This window comes from Hemicordylus capensis, chromosome 4, assembly GCF_027244095.1.
Source record: "Hemicordylus capensis ecotype Gifberg chromosome 4, rHemCap1.1.pri, whole genome shotgun sequence".
Lineage (NCBI taxonomy): Eukaryota > Metazoa > Chordata > Lepidosauria > Squamata > Cordylidae > Hemicordylus > Hemicordylus capensis.
The window spans coordinates 33,334,871-33,356,762 of record NC_069660.1 but is presented as its reverse complement, the minus strand read 5'-3'; the positions used below and the strand labels follow the sequence as shown (position 1 = coordinate 33,356,762).

Sequence of the window (21,892 nt, the reverse complement as noted above, 5' to 3'; positions counted from 1 at the left end):
TCATGGTTATCCATGTTCTAGTAAGGTCCAGGTTAGTTATTGTAATGTGTTGTACATGCAGACTGTCCAGAGACTACAGTGGTTTGCATATTATGCAGTCTACCATCCTTCTAAGCAAGATGCCAGAACATTGCAGCATTCTACTGAGAAGCTCTCCACTGCTCCTTGCAAACACGCAACGCCTCCATGTCATCACAAAGATCCCACTGGGGGTTTTGTTGCTGCAACAATTATGCTGGACTTAGGAGTGGTGGAGTGCTTCTCAGAACTCTGCAGCATCCAGGCATCTCACTTAGATGGATGGATCTGTGTTCTACTGGTCTGTGTGGTAAGCCACAGAGATTACAGATTGGAAGGTGCTCTGGTCAGTAAGTGGTTTCGAGGCTTTGGAGTAAATCCACCTGCTTGGGCTCTTCTTGACTTGTAAGGGCTATAAAGGCTTCTGAATCAGGTCTGTACTTTGCTTGGGCAATACCAATATCACTGTGCCTGACTTCTTGGTTTCTAACTGACTTGTAAGTCCAGGTTTCTGGCTCGTGCTACATAGCTGCCAAATCTAGTGCTGACAAGTTCATATAAATGTTGGTTCTGTGGGAGCTACCAATCATGAGCTCAGTGGCCTGATGCATTTGCTTGAGGGCCACTAACAGATTTGAAACCCCATCTTGTCCTTAAAGGGGCTGTTGTTCCTCAGTTTCTTGAATTCCACTGAGGAAACTGTCCCAGGAAAAACATCCTTACATTTTCAGCCAATGTGTCAACTTGTCAAAGAGAAGACAAACGAGAGCTGCTGAGAATCACTGGACTGTGGACAGAGTCCCACATCACTAACTCAGCACAGTAGCTAATTTCAGGACTGTCCAACCCAAATGAGTGCAGCAGTAATAGATACACTATATGATCTCTGCTAGTTTATTTGGGAGAATACCACTAATTGTGTATGATTGAGTAATTGCCATAATAGAAACACAAGGAGGTGCTTCACACAATTTGTATAAAGCACCTTACCAGGCTCTGTGGGGAGAAAGGTCTTAGCCCTCTCTCCCCACAGACAATCATGATTGTAGCCCTGGGTGGCCAGATCGGCCACCCAAACGACTACCAGCTCTAGCACATGAGCAAAAAAAATGTGGTTAACAGAGCGCTCACTCTGTTAACCTCATTTAAGGGGAGGGAGAATTAAGCAGGCTAGGCACCTTGGAACCACCGGGCTTGCCCGTGAGCCCAGTGGTTCCCACGATCAGTAGAAAGTGGTCTAGGGTGGCCAGAACCTCAGGAGTATACTCATGAGTCAAATGGGCCGTAAAAAAGCCAAATCTGGCAACAGAGGCTAGGCTCCCTTCGCCTGCATTACTGATCGTGGGAATAGCTTCAGAGTCATTCTGAAATCAGATTAACTTAGTCAAATTGTTAGAGTAGTATTTCAAAAGAACTAGAAGTCCTAGGGGGATACTGATTTTTGTGGGAGGCTTGATTTGATCAATCCACTTTCTTCCCCATTCTGCTTTCTTCCCCAGTTTTCCCCTCCCTATCTATGCACCAAGGGCAGCTGTGTACCCTCAGGATATAGTAAGCCCATTCAGACGACCATCATACCGGGGTCGGAGAGGGCTAGGGGGGAGGCAAGATCCTACCTACATGCCCCCAACATGAATGCTGGTTGCCTACAGACACCGCTGCTCATCATCGATTGGCTGGAGGAAGGATGCCCGGCCTCCAGATATCCTATAATGCACCATACAAGGGCAATGCAGTGCATTAGGGAAATGCTAGAGGCTGGGTTGCTCTTTTCCCCGTCCTCTATCATTTACATGGCTGCTGGCAACATGAAAGGAGCTGTTGGCAGCCCACACGCTTGGGCAGTGAGGGAGGAGGGCGTGCACACACAACTCTAACCTCGCTTTTAGCCCAGGTAAAAAACCCAGGCTACCCAGCCAAGGAATGTCGGGATTGGTCCTGATCCTAGCAGTTCTCACAAGCAGCTCTACCTGGGTAGAGCTGCACTAGCCCAGACAGAGCTGGTTGTAAGAACGACCTCAGAAACTCAGGCTGTGTACAAATGAAACTTTACTTCAGTAGCAGAAATGCTCTGGAAGTGCATTCACCATATTCTGAACAATTTTCTCTTTTGTTCAGGGTCAAGCTCAGTGACAACTATGCACAGCACTAATTGGCTGGCAGCAGTGCCATCACAAACCCACCCCGCCTCCATCCGCAGAGCAGTTCTACAACTTTTTTAAAAAGAATGTGCTCTCCACCTTCCCTAAGATGGACTATTCTAGCTTTCTTCAGTCTCCCTTCTAACTTCTCCTTGTGTGAAAACCTTCTATGCAATTGCTCCAAGCATGTTTCAAATATAGTAATAGTATTTCCAGATCAAGGAAGCCAAGAATATTCTAGTGCAGAAATTTCATGTTGTGTCGAAGTCTAATTACAGTACAGAAGTGTAACCAATGAGTAGAGAAGTGTAATATGCATTTTAGGTAAGAATGTGGGAGATAATTTTTCTTCTTCTACAATCTTATGTGATGTAATTTATGCTAAAGGAATTTAGTTGGAAAAGATCAGCAAATTTCTGTTTTTCATCTCTTTAAAGAAAGGGCAATAATCAGTGCATACCCTACATCTTAGGAACCTGAAAGCTAATTAAATCTGACATGAGCTGGAGGTAAGTCTGCAATTACTAGTTAGCACACCACTTTCTCTTTATTTATTCAACATATGTTGAAAATATACTGAGAGAAGCTAGATTGGAAGAAGATGAGCGTGGTTTTAAAGTTGGAGGAAGGAACATCAACCACCTGCGCTCAGGGGCGTATCTAGGGGTAGGGCAGGCAGGGCACGTGCCCCGGGCGCCACTTGAAGGGGGGTGCAATTTCTTAAAATTAAAAATAAAAATAAAAAATGGCCACCAAAAAAATGGCCACTGTGCATGCTCAAATGGCCTCTGTGAGGCCCTAGGCCATTTCAGGCCTTGCAGAGGCCATTTGAGCATGCGCAGTGGCCATTTTGTTTTCAGTGGCCATTTAAAAAAAACAACACAATTATTTTTAAAAATGGCCACTGCACATGCTCAAATGGTCCCTGTGAGATCCTAGAGGCCTGCGGAGGAAGGGGTAACCTTTGCAGACTCCCCCCCACCCACGGCCTATAGGAGCGCCCCGAAGGGACTACAGGTAAAAAATATTTTTAAAATTTAATATAAGGCACTGTACACATATTCAGTTTAGCACTATGTACAGAGAATCAGGGCTTGTGAATACTGAGCCGAAGCTTATGATCTAGGATTGTATTCATTTGTTCTTACTTTGCTTCTTGTGATAAGTGTGTATGTATGTATTGGTTTATTTCGGCCCAAGGCCAGCATAAATACAGGAAAAAGAAGGGAAACAACAACAACAACTTGTGATAAGTGAGTTAAATGTGATGTCTTAATAATATGGCTATTAATGGTGAGTTTGTCTTTGAATCAGTGTGAAATCCTTAGTATTAAGGCCCACTGGGAGTTTCTTGCTCTCTTGCTCTCATTTTAACTGTCTTTCTGAAATACTAGAATATATTCCAAGCAGTGACACAGTTTACTCTGCATATCCTTTAATTATTTTCAGAGTATCTGGGAAAAGTCAAATTCTCCATTTATTTTTAAAACTTATGTAATAGTGATGCTACAATGCATAGTAGAGAATTAGACAGGCACTTCTGTTTAATTTTCCAAGTACACCTCCACATAGTATTTGGGTATTTCATGAGCCCCATCATACTGAAATTTGTAGTTTTCCAGCATTTTTGGGTCTGGCTACATCCCCTGCTAAATAGTTTTTGAAATTTTAAAAGATTAATGAGCTTGACTTGTATTTTTGAGCTGATATTATGGTAAAGTTATCTGAAAGATGGGTGTCAGATATTTGGAGAGGGGGCGCAATTTCAGTGCTTGCCCTAGGCGCTATTTTCCCTAGATACGCCTCTGCCTGCGCTACACTAATGACACCACTCTGATAGCTGAGAATGCGGATGATCTGCAAGCTCTAGTAATGAAAGTCAAGGAGCACAGTGAAAAAAATGGGACTACGAGTAAATGTAAAGAAGACGAAACTAATGACAACGGTACAGCAACCAGCCTCAGAACTGATAATGAAGACACTGAAGTGGTGGATAGCTTCTGCTTTTTAGAATCAACCATCAACAAAAGGATTCAGCAGTCAGAAATACGCTGCAGACTAGCACTTGGTAGGGTTGCAATGAAGGCCTTGGAAAGGATATTTAGATGCCGTGACTTGTCTGTACCTACAAAGATTAGAGTCATTCGGACAATGGGTTTTCCTGTGACACTCTATGGAAGTGAAAGCTGGACTTTGAAGACGCAAGATTAAAAATGTATTGACGCTTTTGAAGTTTGGTGCTGGAGAAGACTTTTGAGGATACCATGGACAGCCAGGGAAACAAACAAATGGATCATATAACAAATCAATCCAGAATTGCCACTTAAGGCACAAATGACCAGGCTCAAACTAACATACTCTGGACACACTATGCAAAGACACAGCTTCCCTGAGAAGTCCATAATGCTAGGAAAAGTTGAAGGAAAGAGGAGAAGTGGACGACCAGCAGTAAGGTGGATGGACTCGATTATGACAGCAATGAATGCACCACTAAGAAACCTAAAAGGCAAAGCTGAAGACAGATCATCCTGGAGAGAATCTATCTATGTGGTCACTAAGAGTCGACACCGACTTGACTGCACTTAATCAATCAATCAATCAATCAATCAATCAATCAATCAATCACACCACTGTAATCCTGTCATTTGAACCGAATAAATATAGACACTTGCCAACATACACCAGCATTAGCTTTTCCCTTGTCAGCCCATGCTTCTGCAAGCAGACACTATCCTTCTTGAATCTTAATTCAGTGAAATTAATAAGTGAAATGATAGATATACCATTTAGTTGCAGATAGTTTCTATAGTATCCTACAAACTACCATACCTTGAGCCCCTGGTGGCGCAGTGGTAAAACTGCCGCCCTGTAACCAGAAGGTTACAAGTTCGATCCTGACCAGGGGCTCAAGGTTGACTCAGCCTTCCATCCTTCCGAGGTCGGTAAAATGAGTACCCAGAATGTTGGGGGCAATATGCTAAATCATTGTAAACCGCTTAGAGAGCTTCGGCTATAGAGCGGTATATAAATGTAAGTAATAAATAATAATAAATAATAAATAAATAATACCTTTGGGTGCATTAGCATTGGTACTTAACTACTGCATGTGCTCCTACTGCTATACAGTTTACATGTGACTCGGAGTAGTTTGGCGTTAAAGTACTACCTGTGGGGTTGCACTCCCCTGAAGGATCAGATTCACAGCCTGAGGGTGCTCATTGATTCAGTCTTGTTGCTGGAGGCCCAAGAGGCCTTTGATTAGCTACAAGAGGTGCACCAGGTGAAATTCCTTCTAGACAAGTAATAGCCTGGCCACAGCGATGATAGCCAGATATGATACCTTTAATGCTCTGTATGTGAGGACAGCTTTGAAGACTGCCCAGAAAACTGTAGTTAGTTAAAAATGCAGCTGTTACACTGCTAACTGGGACCAGTCAGTTGGGAACATCATCAGGCGAAAGCATAACCTCCCTAAAGAGACATGGGTTTTTGGAGGTATAAAAATATGTTAAATAAACAATAAATAAATAAATGGCTGCCTGCAGGCAGTGATGGGCTGGATGAGAGATAACAAACTGAGACTGAATCCAGATAAGACAGAGGCACTTGTTGTATGGGGTCAGAACTTGGGAGATGATTTTGTTCTGCAGGTTCTGGACACTTCCCCAGAAGGAACCGATATGCAGTCTGAGAGTGCTTCTGGATCCAAACCTCTCCCTGGTGTCTCAGGTTGAGGTGGTGGCCAGAGGTGCTTTCTGTCAGCTTTGGCTGATACGCCATCTGCAACCTTCAGACTTGACTACTGCAATGCACTCTATGTGGGGCTGCCTTTGTACGTGGTCCGGAAACTGCAGTTGATACAGAATGCAGCAGCCAGGTTGGTCTCTGGGTCATCTCGGAGAGACCATATTACTCCTATGCAAAAAGAGCTACACTGGCTACCAATATGTTTCCTGGCAAAATACAAGGTGCTGGTTATTACCTATAAAGCCCTAAACAGCTTAGCCCCTGGGTATTTAAGAGAACTTCTTCACCATGAGCCCCACCGCCCATTGAGATCATCTGGAGATGTTCATCTGCAGTTGCCACTGGCTCATCTGGTGGCTACACAGGGATAGGCCTCCTCTGTTGCTGCCCTGAGACTCTGGAATGCGGTCCCTGCTGAAATAGGACAACTTTTTAAAAGTCTCTAAAGACTTATTTTTTAAACCCAAGCCTTTTAACTGGACTGTGGTTTTAAATTGTTTTAAGGTTTTCCTTTTTAATCTGTTTTATGTTGTAAACTGCCCAGAGATGAAAGTTTGGGTCGGACTGCAAATTTTGAAAAATAAATAATTAATAAGTGAATAAACAAACTGTGAAGCAATGTTCACGATTGTGCGGGCGAGTGGGGGAGGAAGGCTGCGCAGACCTTCCCTTCCCCACAGGGGAAGGTAAGGGACGATCCAAATATATATGCTGGGAGCACATCTTACGCTCCCAGATGATCCGTGCTGCTCCGAACAGCGCAAATTGCCAGAGGCTGGGACAACATGTGGTGTGGTGCATTGAGTGTGGTGCATTGAGGGATACCCTTGTAAGACTGGTCCTTTAGGCGCCAGTCTCAGTGCCTCCTTGGGCTGCACTCACGCCCTTAACCCTGGCTAAAAGCCAGGCTTACAAGTAGGGTCAGGCTGGGCTGGAGTGTTGGGATCCATGTAGATCCTGGTGCTTCACACGCATAGCCTAACCCAGGCTAGGCTGTCCTAGCCTGGGTTAGGCTGTGTGTGAGAACAGCCTTTGCATCTCACTGCTGTTTAAACAACTGCACTGGCTCCAAGTCCATTTCCAAGTGCTTCTGCTTATCCTCAGAAACCTACATTGCTTGGGGCCGGGGCAGAGATGTAAAGGTCAGTTGATAGAATGAGCGGGGGAAGCTTTTTTCTGGGGGAGAAAAATGAAACTAACAGCCTGGTTTTTTTTCACACAAACATCCCATTTCCCAGCTAGCCTTCACATCTCTAGGCTGGGGTACTTCCTCCAACATGAGCCTGCCCACTGTGGTCATCTTTGAAGGGTCTCCTTCAGGTGCCCCCACCATCTATGGCAAGGCAACTGGGGAAAGGAACATCTCCATGGTGGTGTCTTTCTGATGGGATGCTTTCCCAAGGGAGGCTTTCCTCATATCCACACTGTCTTTTTGACACCAGGTGAAGACCTTTTTTATTTTACCAGGTCTTTTACAGCTTTTCACAGCTAACCTGTTTTAATGCTGCAATATTACTGTTTTTATTCTGTGTTTTAATGTTGTCCTTATTTTAGTGTAACAATTATTTGAACATTGTGAGACACCCTGATAATAATTATATTGAAGGGTTGGGTATAAAAATGAAAAATAAAGCAAACTAGTATGGATTGCAACAAAATGTTGCCGTATATTCCTGTGGTATGTTACCACAGCCGGTGACTGAGCACAGTGAATGTTTTAGACTCCTTTTCCCCTAAGAAGCAGTTGTGAGTGTCTTGAGAAAGTATTCTTCAACCTGAAAAATTTTCCACTCTTTTTATTGAAGCCCTCCTTCCCCTCCCCCCATCCTCACCACTGAGTTCAATTAGCTCCATCCACCTGATTGTCTGATAACTGCCTTCTGAGGCCACAAACATTTCACTCCATTGAGTTACACTGGGGCAGTTTGGGCAGGTTTTTGTTCCTTTGCCGGGGGGCGGTAGTTCTTCATTTTTGTGTGTGTAGCCAACATATCTGCGGCTTACTCTGAGTCCACTGATACTTCTCTCTGTCCCATAGGTACTGATGAAGGAAAATTCCACTATCTCCTTTCACCTAGTTGTATCACCTATTTAAGTCTTAACGGTCACAAGTTTCTGCACCCTGCTATTACAGGACCCCTTTTCCTGGAAACAATACTCTGCCACACCTGACTAGAGATAAGCACTTGTTGACCATACCTTGCCCTGCCTGACTAGGGATAAGCACAGCTAAAGCTGATTGGTGCATTATTGCTGGTTTCTGCCTTATAATTGGTTCACCTTGTCTACCAATGGCTAAGCTTTATTCTGCTTGTACTAGTATGGCTGGTGTATACCATGAAACTTTGGCCTCCAATAGGCTCTGTACTCAATCCTATAGCCTTTAAACAATATAAAAGACTCTTGCCAAGTGCCTGAGTGTGTGCTTTTGGAAGAGAGACACCCAGCATGTCGTGATCAATAAAAGCTTGGACCTGTTGGATGGTGATGGCTTCTGCTCATTAAACAAACCCAGGATTCCCAGAATTTCTCCATCAGTACTCCAATTAGGCATCCATAAGGATTATAATATTTCCAGCTCTTTCTAACATATATAAAATATAACAAACAAAATACCCTGTGTCACATCTAGATTGACATTGCAGAGTGTTATGTCTCTTATGCAGGTATATCGCTCTGCAACATCCAGAAATACAAGTCACCCACTTCAATCATTGCCTACATCCTACTGGTTTAAATTGGCCTTAGGCATACATAACGACATCCATTTTGTAGTGATGTTTCTATTACTCACAGTAGACCACTTTGAGCTTCATATGATAAACAGTCTATAAATGAAATAGTAATAATGGTGATGCTGCTGCACATTAATTGTAGTCTAGTAGTTCATGAATCATTTTCTGGTTAGTCCCATGGTGCAAAAATATATGCCTTTCTCAGCTCCAGATAATTATGATGCCAATAGTGATAGCTGTACAGAACAACTTACCATATCCTTGACCATTAAGTGCCCAGAAGCAAAGGCAATTGAATTCGGGGGTGTTGAAACAGGAAGCATGAAAGCAAATGAGCACCCTATAGTTCCTGGTATCATTAAATAGAGGGGATTCACTTTTAGACGAATGGCCTTGAAAGAACAAAACAAAAGGAGGAAGGAAATAAGACAATTTATTAACTAAATGGTAAACATCTGATAAGTCTCTCTTTTAAAAGCTAGCAAAGAGCTATCTGTGTATAGTTGTACATGCTTGCTCCCAATTATCCTAGGCAGAGCCCTTCGAAGAAAGCACGGGACCTCCTTCTCCTTTTCTTCCATTTCTCCAAAGGCTCACACAGATTCTCTTCCATCCTTTGCTATTTCAGCAAGAAAGATAAGACAAACAGTCCCTGCCTCTGGGACTAGGACATGAAAAACTATAATCTGATATGATGTAACTGTTGCTGTTCTCCTGTACTCATCCTCATCCAGAATTAGAATTAGGGCCCCTTGTAACCAGAGGCGGAAGCCTCAGTGAGCTGGGCAGCTTAGAAAGCTGAAATAATGGTGCACTTCCTTCAACTTTCTCTTTTCTCTTCAACTTTCTCCCTGAGAGCCTCTGCAAATGCTTCCAGGTCAGGTTAGCCCCACCCTAGACTGTCTTCTGCCAGTATCACATAAACCAACTTGTTTGCTCCAGCTCCTACCTTCTCTTTTCTGTTCCTCCCCACACTGCTGAATCCTCTCCTTAGATCTTGACCTCTTACCTTCGGAATTTGCCCCACAGGCATGTGACAATGCATACTGCTTTTTTCAGCTTCACCACCACAGAAGAGGGTCCCTGATAGCTACCACCACCACCACGCTTCCCTGTAGGGAGGTGTCTAGCTGCTTGTGTTGTCCTATGGCATCATTGGCTTGTGCCTCAATGACCAGAAATTCCTCCCATAGGGAACAAGCAAGCAGGTATAGTTGAGATCATACCAAGCAACAGTGGCTCGTGCTGCTATTCTTTGCTGCCACTGCAGAGCTTGGACTGGAAAGGGTGAAGGTCAGCGCATCCCTGCATGTACAGCTGCTACTATCTGGAGATGAATGGCGGAGGAGGAAACAGCACACTTTGAGCCTCTTCTCACGATCAGTCTACAGGGAAGGTACATAGATCAAGCTTACCTTCCCCGCAGATGATCAACTGAACAATGCTGGGTACACTCCCCGTGCGCCCAGACGATTCCCCGTGTGACAAGGCAGTGCGGAGGGCTGGGGTGTGTTGTCCCGGCCCCTGGAGCTACCAGAATGCACCGCATGGGTGTGCAGTAGGGATGTGCACAGAACCGGCGGTTCCGCTGGTTCGACGGTGGGGGGTGTCTGGCTTTACGAGTGGGGGAAGGTGCACTTACCCCTCTTGCCGCTTTCCCCCCACCGGCATCCGTTTTTTAAAAAACACCTCGGGGTGGCAGCGTACCTCCCTGCCGCCCCATTGCCCCCGTTTTCTGGATATTCCTGGAAGTCTCCGATGCCTCAGAGAGACGTGTCAGAAAAACGTGACGCCGGCGGGGGGAAAGTGGCAAGAGGGGTAAGTGCACCCTCCCCCACTCTTAAAGCAGCACTCCAACGGCCTTCGAGCCTCCCCGCTGTGGTTCTGTGCACATCCCTAGTGTGTGGTGCATCCTGGGGATCTCCCCTCCCCTCCCCAGGCTCCCCACAGTGTGGCAGCCGTCCCTGAAAGCAGCCGCAGCTGCCACATGAGCAAAAAAAATGAGGTTAAGGGAGCACTCACTCCCTTAACCTCATTTTAGAGGGTGGCTTCACAGGCGGGTTTGCCGCCATGTTGCCGCCAGGATCAGGCCTGATCCTGGCAGTTCACACGCACATGCAAAACCGGGCTGGGCTCCCTCAGCCCAGTTTTGCATGCGCGTGTGAATAGCCTCACTGCCTGGTATGGGTGCCGCTATGACTCAACGCAGGGATGGGTGGGAAGATGAACATGAGAAGCTGCCTTATACAGAGTCAGGCCATTGGTCCATCTAGCTCAGTCTTGCCTACACAGACTGGCAGTGGCTCACCAAGGTGTCAGGCTGGAGTCTTTCCCAGCCCTACCTGGAGATGCCAGGGATTGAACCTGGGACCTTCTGCATGCAAGTAAATGCTCTACCACTGAACTATGCCCCCCTCCTCCAAGCAAAATGGGCTTCTAAATGGGCTTCTAAACCAATAGGGGAAACTGGCAGGGCCCATGGATACTGACTTCCTCAGGATTCAATATCTGGGGACCAATCCTAGTAGTGAGTCTATCCAATGATCAGCACAAACAAATATAAAGATTGGCAAGTTGACTTTTTTACACTCACACACTACATTCTTGAAACAGGAACCAGGTTGCCTCTTTCTGGCTACAAGGAATTTTGGAAAGAAGCTCAGACACAACAAACATTACTATTCAGCTGAATCCAGTGCTTTCTTCAGGCACAATTCAAGCTGGAAAAGGGCATGGATTTCACTGAAAATAATACCTGTGGAGTCTGGGATGGCTAGGTGCTGGATCTCTGCTTTTACACAATGTATATTTCAGCTATCCACTTAATAGTATTTTCAGAGGTGATTCAGAGGCGCTCTGACCCTTGGACTTCGAGGCCAAAGTCCAGGGCCTCCAAACCCCCTGGGGGCCCCCAAATCCTCTTTAGTCTGTCCCAAGTGTTGTGGTTGCCTGGCCGAGCATGATGATACTTAATTTGCAGGGGAGGAGGGATGGCCTCCAAAGGCCTTTAGGTCCAGGATCCAAAAATACCTAGGAGCACCTCTGGTGATGGTAAAATAGTCTCACACTAGTTATGCCACACATAGTTGTTAATTCCGGACAGAATGTGGACAGAAATGGAAGGTACATTGCTGCTAATGTAGTGGCTAGAGTGTTGGACTAGGACTGGGAATACCCGAGTTCGAATCCCAATTCAACCATGAAGCTCATTGAGTGATTCTGGGCCATTCACGTATCTCTCAACCTAACCCACCTCACAGGGTTGTAGTGAGGATAAAAATAAGCATGTACACTGCTCTGAGCTCCTCAGAGGAAGAGCAAGATATACTACTACTACCCAAGTTCTCAAAGCGGTTTACATAGAAAAATAAAGAATACATAAATAAGATGGTCCCCTGTCCCCAAAGGGCTCACAGTCTAAAAATAAACATAAGGCAGATACCAGCAAAAGCCACTGGAGGGATGCTGTGCTGGGGCTGGAGAGGGCCAGTTGCTCTCCCCCTGCTCAGTATAAGAGAATCACCACATTAAAAGGTGTCTCTTTGCACAGTTGGCCAGGATATAAATGTAAAAATAAAATAAATAAAATAAATTTAAGCAGATTTAAACACAGTTGATGCAGCTGAGCTGCCACATGACTGGAAGGTATGTAAACATCACTCACCAGTTCTGCTAGGACCGGCAGGAAGATTATGATTGTGGCTGTGTTGCTAGCAAATTCTGTGAATAGTGCAATCACTATTGTGATGAGAATGACAGCCACTGGAGGAGGGACATTCTCTAGGGGATCCAGGCGGCCTCCTATCCAGGTGGACAAGCCTGATTCCTATAGCAGGGGAGAAAATTCAGAAGGTACCATAAGGAATTCTGAGGTGGCTGAGTCGTGTGATGGGGTCTCTCACACTTCTCATCATAAAACGATAAATTAGGGATAGATTATTTCACTACAATTGAAATGTGCCCTTGCTCAAGCATGACTGAGGGATAGCTGCAGATGATAGCAATAGCAATAGCACTTCCATTTATATACCGCTCTATAGCTGGAAGCTCTCTAAGCGGTTTACAATGATTTTAGCATATTGCCCCCAACATTCTGGGTACTCATTTTACCGACCTCGGAAGGATGGAAGGCTGAGTCAACCTTGAGCCCCTGGTCAGGATCGAACTTGCAACCTTCTGGTTACAGGGCGGCAGTTTTACCACTGCGCCACCAGGGGCTCAATGATCATTTGACTATACATTCTACCCAGGCCTGTTCAACTTTGTTCCCCCCACCCCCATGCTGTTTTTGGACTACAACCCCCATGATCCCCAGCCACAGTGAAAATAGCCAGAGATTATGGGAGTTATAGGCCAGCATCTGCAGGAGGGCCAAAGCTGAGCAGCCCTGTACTACACCATGTATCTGCTCCTGATGTGTGAAGGATGACAAATATTTTACTCTTTTTGTTTACACAGTCAGACAGGTGTTATTGACTGGTTTGTTTTATCCAGACATCGAGTCCTTCCCAAGGACCTGGGATGGCTGAATTTTATTATCAATATCGTTGTTATTATTATAGATATCGTCGCAGAATATAGGCTGTTCCCAGTAATGTTGCTTTTTGTAATTGGCTGATGGTGATTTCTGTGGCCCCTATGGTGTTGAGGTGCTCTTCAAGGTCTTTTGGAATTGCACCCAGGGCGCCAATTACCACTGGGATTATTTTGGTCTTCTTCTGCCACAGCCTTTCAATTTCCATTTGTAGATCTTTGTATTTTGCGATTTTTTCTATTTCTTTTTCTTCTATTCGGCTATCCCCTGGAATTGCTATGTCGATTATTTTAACTTTTTTTTCTTTCTTCTCGACTACAGTTATATCTGGTGTATTGTGTGGCAGATGTTTGTCTGTTTGTAGTTGGAAGTCCCATAATATTTTTGCATCTTCATTTTCTACAACCTTTTCAATATTTATAATCCAATTTCTATACCGCCCTTCCAAAAATGGCTCAGGGCGGTTTACACAGAGAAATAATGAATAAATAAGATAGATCCCTGTCCCCAAAGGACTCACAATCTAAAAGAAATGTAAGATAGACTCCAGCAACAGTCACTGGAGGTACTGTGCTAGGGGTGGATAGGGCCAGTTACTCTCCCCCTGCTAAATAAAGAGAATCACCATGTTGAAAGGTGCCTCTTTGCCAAGTTAGCAAATAAATGTCTCAAAGTGGTTTACACAGAAAAATAAAAATAAAGAAGATGGTTCTCTGTCCTCAAAGGGGTCACAGTCTAAAAAGAAACACAAGATGTAAACATCAGCAACAACCAACAGAGGAACGCTGTTCTGGGGTTAGATAAGGACGGTTGCTTTCTTCCTGCTAAATATAGCAGAATCACCCCTAAAAATAAAATCTTCCATAGCCTTGGGAGGGTGATACACATGACCAAGCTACCCCAGGGTGAGAGAACAAGTTCTGGAATTATTCAGTCACCTTTAAGAACTGTAGGTATTTGTCTTCTAAAATACTATTTTACTTCAAATTAAGGCCAACTTGCATGACCATTTTTGAGCTTGAACAGCCACCATGGCACTTTCCAGATTAGCTGTTCAACAGCAGCGAAATACTTCCGTTCAGGCAAATTGCATTTGAAACGTAAACAGCAGGGGGAGCAATCTCACGGAAACGAACAACCCCAAAAAACAGCAACTTCTTTATGCCGGATACACGACATCATAGCACTATATCGCAATGATTAAATTCAAAACAAGTCATTGGAAATGTGAATGGCACCCTGCTGTCAACATAGGGACTGCAGTGTCACAACACAGGAAGTGTGGAAGCACACTTCAGTGATCTGTCATGACCCCGTTGCAGGGTGTAATCTGAAAAGCGCCTATGAGGCAACTTTCTTCTCAGTTCACATGGTAAATTTGGTTTTGCAAAGATATCAAGATCATAACCACATCCTGGAAAATGCCAATATTGTAACATTTCCTGGGACAGGAGTAGTCAACCTTGGCTCTCCAGCTGTTGTTGAACTACAACTCCCATCATCCCCAGCTATAGGGGATGATGGAGCATAGGGGAACAACAGGGGAACAACAGCTGGAGTGCCAAGGTTGCCTTCCTCTGTCCTAGAATCTGATAAATAGCAAACTCACTGCATGGGAGCCCATTCACAAGACCACTGCAGCATGTAAAAAGGCCGACAGACCATGCAGTCTCCCAGGGGCGTAACTAAGGGAGAGGGAGCCCATGTTCACCTCTCTCCCTGATGGCCCCTCAGAGCGAGGGAGATAATGAAGAAAGTAGGGAGGGGTGGAGCTGGGAGGCCTTCAGGAGTTGGGGTGGCCCGGGTTCTTTGAACCCATCTGTTCAATTATAGCTAAACCCCTGCAGCCTCCTGCATATGTTCAGCACATCACAGACCCTGCTGCATCTTCCTAATGGCTGTTGTGAAAGTACATATCTGTGCAAATGCAAAAATTGCACCAGGAGTTGCATGGTCACATGGTCATTGTTTCCAATGGCCATTCGATCATAGAACTCCCTCATGCAATTTAAGCATTTCTGCAAATGTGCACTCTCACACTTGCACAAATGCTTAATGCCATTAAGAAGATGCAGCAGCACCTGTGGTGTACAGAACACACATGGCAGGCTGTGCGGTATGTCAGCCACAGAGGGGGGAAATGTCTCATGGTGGCTCTTCGGAAATTATTGTTTGTCTTAGTCCTTAGATTCAGTAATCGAGTATCACAAACTGCATATACCACGTGTCCAAGAAAAATCTGTGCCTTTAGCAAACCAGGCATACGAGGAACATGTTTGACCAGCAGCATTCTAACAAGCGTACCTCACATCCTTTTGCCATCGCAAATCCTCCTCCAAGCAACAGGATTATATTCCAAGGTACACTCTCTTGGGCTTTTCTCCAAGATAGCAAGGGCTGACTTTCAGTGTTTGGTGCTAGACAAAGAGGTTTGTGGCACAGAAAGGAAAAGACAGAAGTCAGCATAATTTATGACCAGATGGGTTTAGCTCCGCATTATGTTCCATATATGGAAATTAATATATGTGCAATGAAAAAGCACATATATGACTAAAAAAAGGAATGGTCACATTTGGGGATGTTTATCTAGAAAATAACAACTTAGGGAACACATTACTGAAGTTTCAAAATTCTGAATATTATGGAGAAAGTCGACAGAGGATTTTTCACTCCGACTCATAATACTAGAACTCAGGTCACCAAATGAAGTTATTTCATAGTAGGTTTTAGGACAGACAAATGAAAATATTTGCTCACCCAATATATAAGTCACTTATGGCAGGAGTTCATAACTTGTTTTCCCAGGTATTGTTGGATCACAACTCCCAGCATCCACAACCACAATGGCCAAAAGTCAGTCTTTTATTAATGGCCAAAGGCCACTGTGGCTGTGGATGATGGGAGTTGTGGTCCAACAACATCTGGGAACACGCATTTGAGAATCCCTAATCTATGGAATTCACTGCTACAAGATGTAGCTTTTTAAAAAGAGCTAACTAATGTATGGTGTGTCAATGGTCATTAACCACGAAAACTACATAGAAATTGCATGTGCAGAGAAATTCCATGTACTATGGGGTGAACTTCATCTTGGTATACTTCTGTTATGTTGGATTAGATGCATGTTGGTCTGATCCAGGAAGATAATCCCTATGTTCTTATGGCCATGAACATTTATAAGTCAGCTTGGGGATATTCCATCAAGCATCCAATGTAAGTGCTTACTTTCAGTCAGATGTACTGTGATAAAAATATGCAACCGATCTTATACACAATTTGTTTCCCACATGCATATGAATCTGTGAGAATGAAAAGGTTCATCTGCAAGAAAGATCCTTTTTTGCAAAAGGTTATCTTGCACAGTAAAGAGTTATTTATGACCTTTGGTAGATGAGATCAGACACGTGAGCAAAAATCTAATGTAAGAACTGGTCCCAAGGCTTGTTGTGCATAAGTACTATGGCTAAAGTGCAGTGAAAGTTGTCAGCGTGAGGTTAGAAATGATGTTAGCATCAGGACTGCAGAACATCATTTTTTGACAGCACAGAAAACAGACACATTACATATGTATAGGAAGCCATAAGGTGAAAGAGATCTGAAACTCATCTTATCTAACCCATAAACTGAGATAGAATCCTTCCAATGGAACAATCCTAAAGGTTTATTAGCCCATACAATGCCTTGCCAACAAGACTGAACACACATCATAACAAAGACTAGGCTAAATGAAGCAAATAAACAAATCTCACTGTCTCTGGCCAATCATAAGCCATATTGCATCCTGCAGAACGAGAAAAGAAACCTCCCATAGTCCTAACTAATTTGATCTAGGAGACACTAGCCTGGTTCACACAATCATTCGAATCTAGGTTTGATGTGGGTTACCTACATTAGTGTGACTGTGTGAATCCATGCCAAGGTGGGAATCTCAGATATCTCAGGTATTTGCTGTTAGATGGGGAACTTGGCCCCGTTTATGAACAAAGCCATCAGGCGCAGCAGTGTCTGACGTCAGACGCAGGGGGTGTGGTGAGGGGGCTGCTGGCGGGAGGAACACAGACCGCCAGCTGGCTTCCTCTGCCAGTGACATGGACTACAGTGCTACTGCAGACTTGTGTTAGACCTTGATGAATGAGTCAAATATGAAAACTAGGCAAATTTATTTTTCAATGCAAGATGCACAGATATTATTTGCTTCAGCATTTGTCTAGTGGTGACATCATGTGAGCTTTCCCCCCTTTTGTTTGCACTTTGGATCTAGCTTAAAGATTGTGAGATTTATGGCAAAGCAGAATCCGGATCTCATTCATGGAAAGGTCATAAATGGATTGTTGCAGAGCAAAACAGTCGATTACGCAAAATGGCCTCATGAGCAGATGAAGGCCAAACTAGAGATGGAAAAGTTGGAGCTTTCGTAACCCACAACAGAATTGTTGCTTGTCATTGCTAACAGCCTCACAAGGCACCCTTTTGCTGAGCAGGGAATCACATCACATCACCTCGCAGGACGGTATTATCTCCGTCATATCATCTCTACACTAATGTCCCAGATGTCTGTGACCAAGATGGTACATTTCCTTCTCTTAAAGTGCTTCACTGACACTGGCACTTCACTGGCATCAGAAACGGAAAGAGAAAAAGAACTGTTTGGCAGGAACCTGTGACCTTTAACCGAAGAGATGGCCTACCCCCGGCCCTGCCACCACAAAGGACCTATGTCTCTGAGAACAGAAATATGGAAAGGGTTATCTAATCCTTCCCCTATTTGCTTAGTTGAACATTCTGAGTTCCCTTATGGGTGATTGGTTCAGGTGGTCTCGACTTTGTGACCATTACACACTGTTTGTTGAGGCCCAGCTTTATAGGCAATTCTATTTTAAAACACACACACAAAAGACAAAAACTGGGTCAAAGATTTCGTAGACAGCAACTTACCTTTCATGTCAAACCACCATTTAAGAGATGGCTTTTTTGAAGGGAAGAAGAACAATATTGTCACTATTGTGATTCCAGTAACTGCATCTGTGACAAAACTAACAGAGAGGGAAGGAGAAACATCTTGAGAACAGCAGCTTTACTTACGGGGGCTATTCATACAATCCTAAACAGAGTAGGAGAGCCAGGTAGGACAGCGATGCGTGCACCTGGCTGGCAGTTGTATGTTTGCAAAGATCAAGATTAGGAGGAGGGGAGAGTAATTGTGTGGGATGCAAGAGCTGGGTAGAATGGTGTAGAATACAGAGGAAAGAGTGTGGTCTGCAAGGACAAGACAGTGGAGTTGAATCAGGAATGTTAACGGTTTAATAAGACAGATAATGAGGCGGGTCTCACAATCAGTGAGACCCGCTGCTGCCGGTTTTGCGGGGAGAGCGGGCTAAGCCCACTCTCCCCGCAGACGATCCAGGCGGGAGCCCTGGACGGCCAGATCAGCCACCCATACGATTACCAGCTCCGTGACGGAGCTGCGGGGGCTGGGGGGAGTGGGGGCCGATCGCCCCCTGGAAGCGCCAGCATGCCCTGCGCGAGCGCACAGGGCATGCTGGCGAGACCCCTGGAGCCGAGAGGCGGCTTTTTGCCTCCCCTCTGAGGGTCTCCTCATGAGCAGCCGCAGCGCAGAGCCACGCCGCAGCTACTCATGATTTTAAAAAACGGGTTCGTGGAGCGCTCGCTCCGTAAACCCAGTTTTAGAGGAGGAGTATTTAGGCGGGTTAACCGCCTGGGAGCCACTGGGCTTGCTTTCGAGCCCGGTGGCTCCCATGATCAGCCAAAATCGGGCTAGGCTCCCCTCAGTCTGCCTTCAGTGCTCTTGCTGCTGGATTTTTTTTAGCCCCACCTCGACTCCAGGACTGGAATAAAAGTAACTAAAGCACCATTCAAAAGCTGGCCTGGATCAATGAATGGATTAACACCACAAACAGCTTTTCATACACCCTTGATAAAATCCTGGGGACAGAGTGTGGGTTGCCTTTGTCCATCCTCCCAGCCCCTGGCTCCCACATGAACACTCTCCCCTCCTCCTACCTTGATCTTTATGAATACATGACCTCTTAAGAGCAAATGCGCCCTTAAACTAGCTGCCAGGATCATGTCTCAGCGCAGGCTGCTTGCAGCTTGTGCTGACATGGAGACCGGGGCCTCAAGTGCCTGTTCCCTGGGGGAATCCTGCTCAGCACAGGCTACCCACAGGCTGGGATAACGAGTCCAAACCTCAGAGAGATCCGCCCTGCTCCATGCTGCATGGAGAGTACAGATCATGTGGGAGTGGGCCCTGCCAGGGCCGTAGCTATAATTGGGTAAACGGGTTCAAAGAACCCGAGCCGTGCCCAATCAGGAGCCGCCATTAGCGGCCCTGACACGCCCCCCCCCCCCGCATCTGACATCAGACGTGGGGGCGGTAGTTTTGCTCCCGAGCGGGGACCACGCAGCCCCTTTGGGAGCTAAACAAAGGTTGGTGCTGCGTTCGCAGCGCCAGCCAGGAGCGGCTCTTCTTTGCAAAGGCAGGGAAGAGTTGCTCCTGGCTGGCGCTGTGAACGCAGTGCCAGCCTAACTAGCTCCTGAAGGGTCCGCCCGGCCCCTTCAGGAGCTAAGACTGGTGCTGCATTCGCAACGCAGCACCAGCCTTTGTTTAACTGCCGAAGGGGCCGCATGGCCCCTTCAGCAGTTAAGCTGCTTCTCCTGAACGGAGCCTCAAGGCTCCGTTTGGGAGCCAGACCACGCCCCCCGCGTCTGACATCAGACGCGGGGGCATGGCTATCCCTTGCGTCTGACGTCAGACGCAGGGGGCGGGGCTATCGGAGCACCCGCCGCGGCCATACATGGGCCGCTGGCGGGCTAGCTACGCCCCTGGGCCCTGCACTCCCTCCAAGCAAAGGATCGTCGTCTGGGGGGAAGGCAAGGTTTGCAAAGCCTTCCCCCCCCCACCCAGTAAGTCATGTGAAAGGCCCCTTTATCTCTTATAAAGGATGATCACCTATGGTTTGTTTTACTATTGATGTTTTGAATGATCATGGAGGCCTAGTGCAACAACCACGTCCCATGGTCAAGAGATCAGGAATGTTATATTCACACACAATGCCAAAGAACCTGGAAGAACTCTTGTGCTGACTGTAGAGGAGTTAATTTTGAGAACTGAGCCTAATTTGGTTACAAATTACAATGTCTTTGTAATCTCTGTGTAGATGCCTACTTGATGGCTTGATTTTTGGTCTTCATTCAGAAACACCCACATGTGCATGCTTGCAAACATGAGCCCCACAGTTCATTTAAGTGTTTTGTTAACTTTTGCATACCCAAGCAATTTTGACAGAACTTATAAAGATGTTAGGAGCTGCCACATCTTGAGCCAAATCAAGCCTATAGGCCCCTGGCTGGCTTTGTCTCCAAGATTCTTGGGCAAAAACCCTTCAAACATTTAGTACCCAAGATCTCTTTGGACTGGAGATATCAGCTGTTAAAACAAGGATCTTCTACATGTGATGTGCATGCTGAATGACTGGGTGACAAGGCTTAATTTGTACCAGGGCTCAGCAAACAGCAGTGGAAGGAAGGAAGGAAGGAAAAAGAGAAGGGAAAGGAAGGGAAAGGGAAAGGGAAGGGAGACTGAATACATTGAACCCAATGCATGGCATATATTTATTTGATACTCTTAAATTTCTCGCTCTCACAGTTATAGAAAGAATTCTGAAATGCAATAACTGCAGTGTCTGGGCAGGACTGAGAAGTCAGTGGACTGTGTGTTTTAAGTTCTAAATACATTCATAAACAGTATTCCTAGACTCAAGATTATGGGGTTGCCATGAAATACATGTGAATTGAAAGAACATTCTCATTTGCACTGTTTCTCTAGGCTTCAAATACTCACACAACTGACATCCTCTTAAACATAAACAATTAGAATGGCTCTTCATCGAGATGTGTGAATATTTAGTCTTCTAACCAGCGCATGCTGGACAACACTATGAAACAACTGGGTGTCAAAACACAGGACTGGGGGAAGCGGGGGGGGGGATCTTACCCTGGTGTGAATAAGCTTGCCCAACCTGGTATGAATTTAGGGTCCCTGGAGAACAGCAGGATGGCAAATAAGCAGAAGAGAATAAATACTGCCTGTTCTGCAAACCTGTAGTGAAGAGAAATGCCATGAACCATTCTAATGAAGAACTAGAATCTATAGACTGAAACATGAGTTAAAAGGTTCTGTGTATTGTAATGAGGAATTTACTGTCTCAGAATAAAATGAAGAAACAGCCTTGGGCCTTTTTCTCAAGGAAAGGTGGACACCAATTTTATGCAAAAACTAAAACCCAAGGATTAACAAATATTCAACACTTGCTGTCATAGGGGGAAATTCTGTAGATACACATTCTAGCATATCTCTACAGCCACAAGGGTTAGCAAGCGGGTCTGCCCTGGTATAATTAAACCATATAACACTTATATATGCAAGGCTGCATAATTTGATTATTGCAATAATGAATGCAATAAAACATGTATGATCATTGGTAGATTTCAAGATGCAGTGCCCACTGACATTAGCCCTTTCATGTATTCATTCCCCATACAGAATGAACACGTATACACATGTGGATGGGGATAAGCTATGCTCCCTGACATACATGTGTTCATTTGAACATCTGAACAGAGTCTCAAGGACAGCAAGACCCCTCCATTCGCACATGTTCATTCAGCATGGAGAATGAATGCCTCCAAAGGCCTAT

The 21,892-nt window shown here is 45.2% G+C and overlaps 1 protein-coding gene across 2 annotated transcripts in view; it reads right to left on the bottom strand.

The window, feature by feature from the left end:
- Positions 1-21,892, bottom strand: part of SLC13A3 (solute carrier family 13 member 3) — a 92,171-nt gene that overhangs the window by 3,756 nt on the left and 66,523 nt on the right. For both annotated transcript variants that reach the window (XM_053250850.1, XM_053250851.1), the window contains 5 exons: positions 21,190-21,294; positions 18,111-18,208; positions 15,480-15,592; positions 12,306-12,467; positions 8,896-9,033 (listed from right to left, as the gene is read on the bottom strand). In XM_053250850.1, the coding sequence (XP_053106825.1) occupies positions 8,896-9,033; positions 12,306-12,467; positions 15,480-15,592; positions 18,111-18,208; positions 21,190-21,294 (616 nt within the window). The remainder of the gene's footprint in view (positions 1-8,895; positions 9,034-12,305; positions 12,468-15,479; positions 15,593-18,110; positions 18,209-21,189; positions 21,295-21,892) is intronic.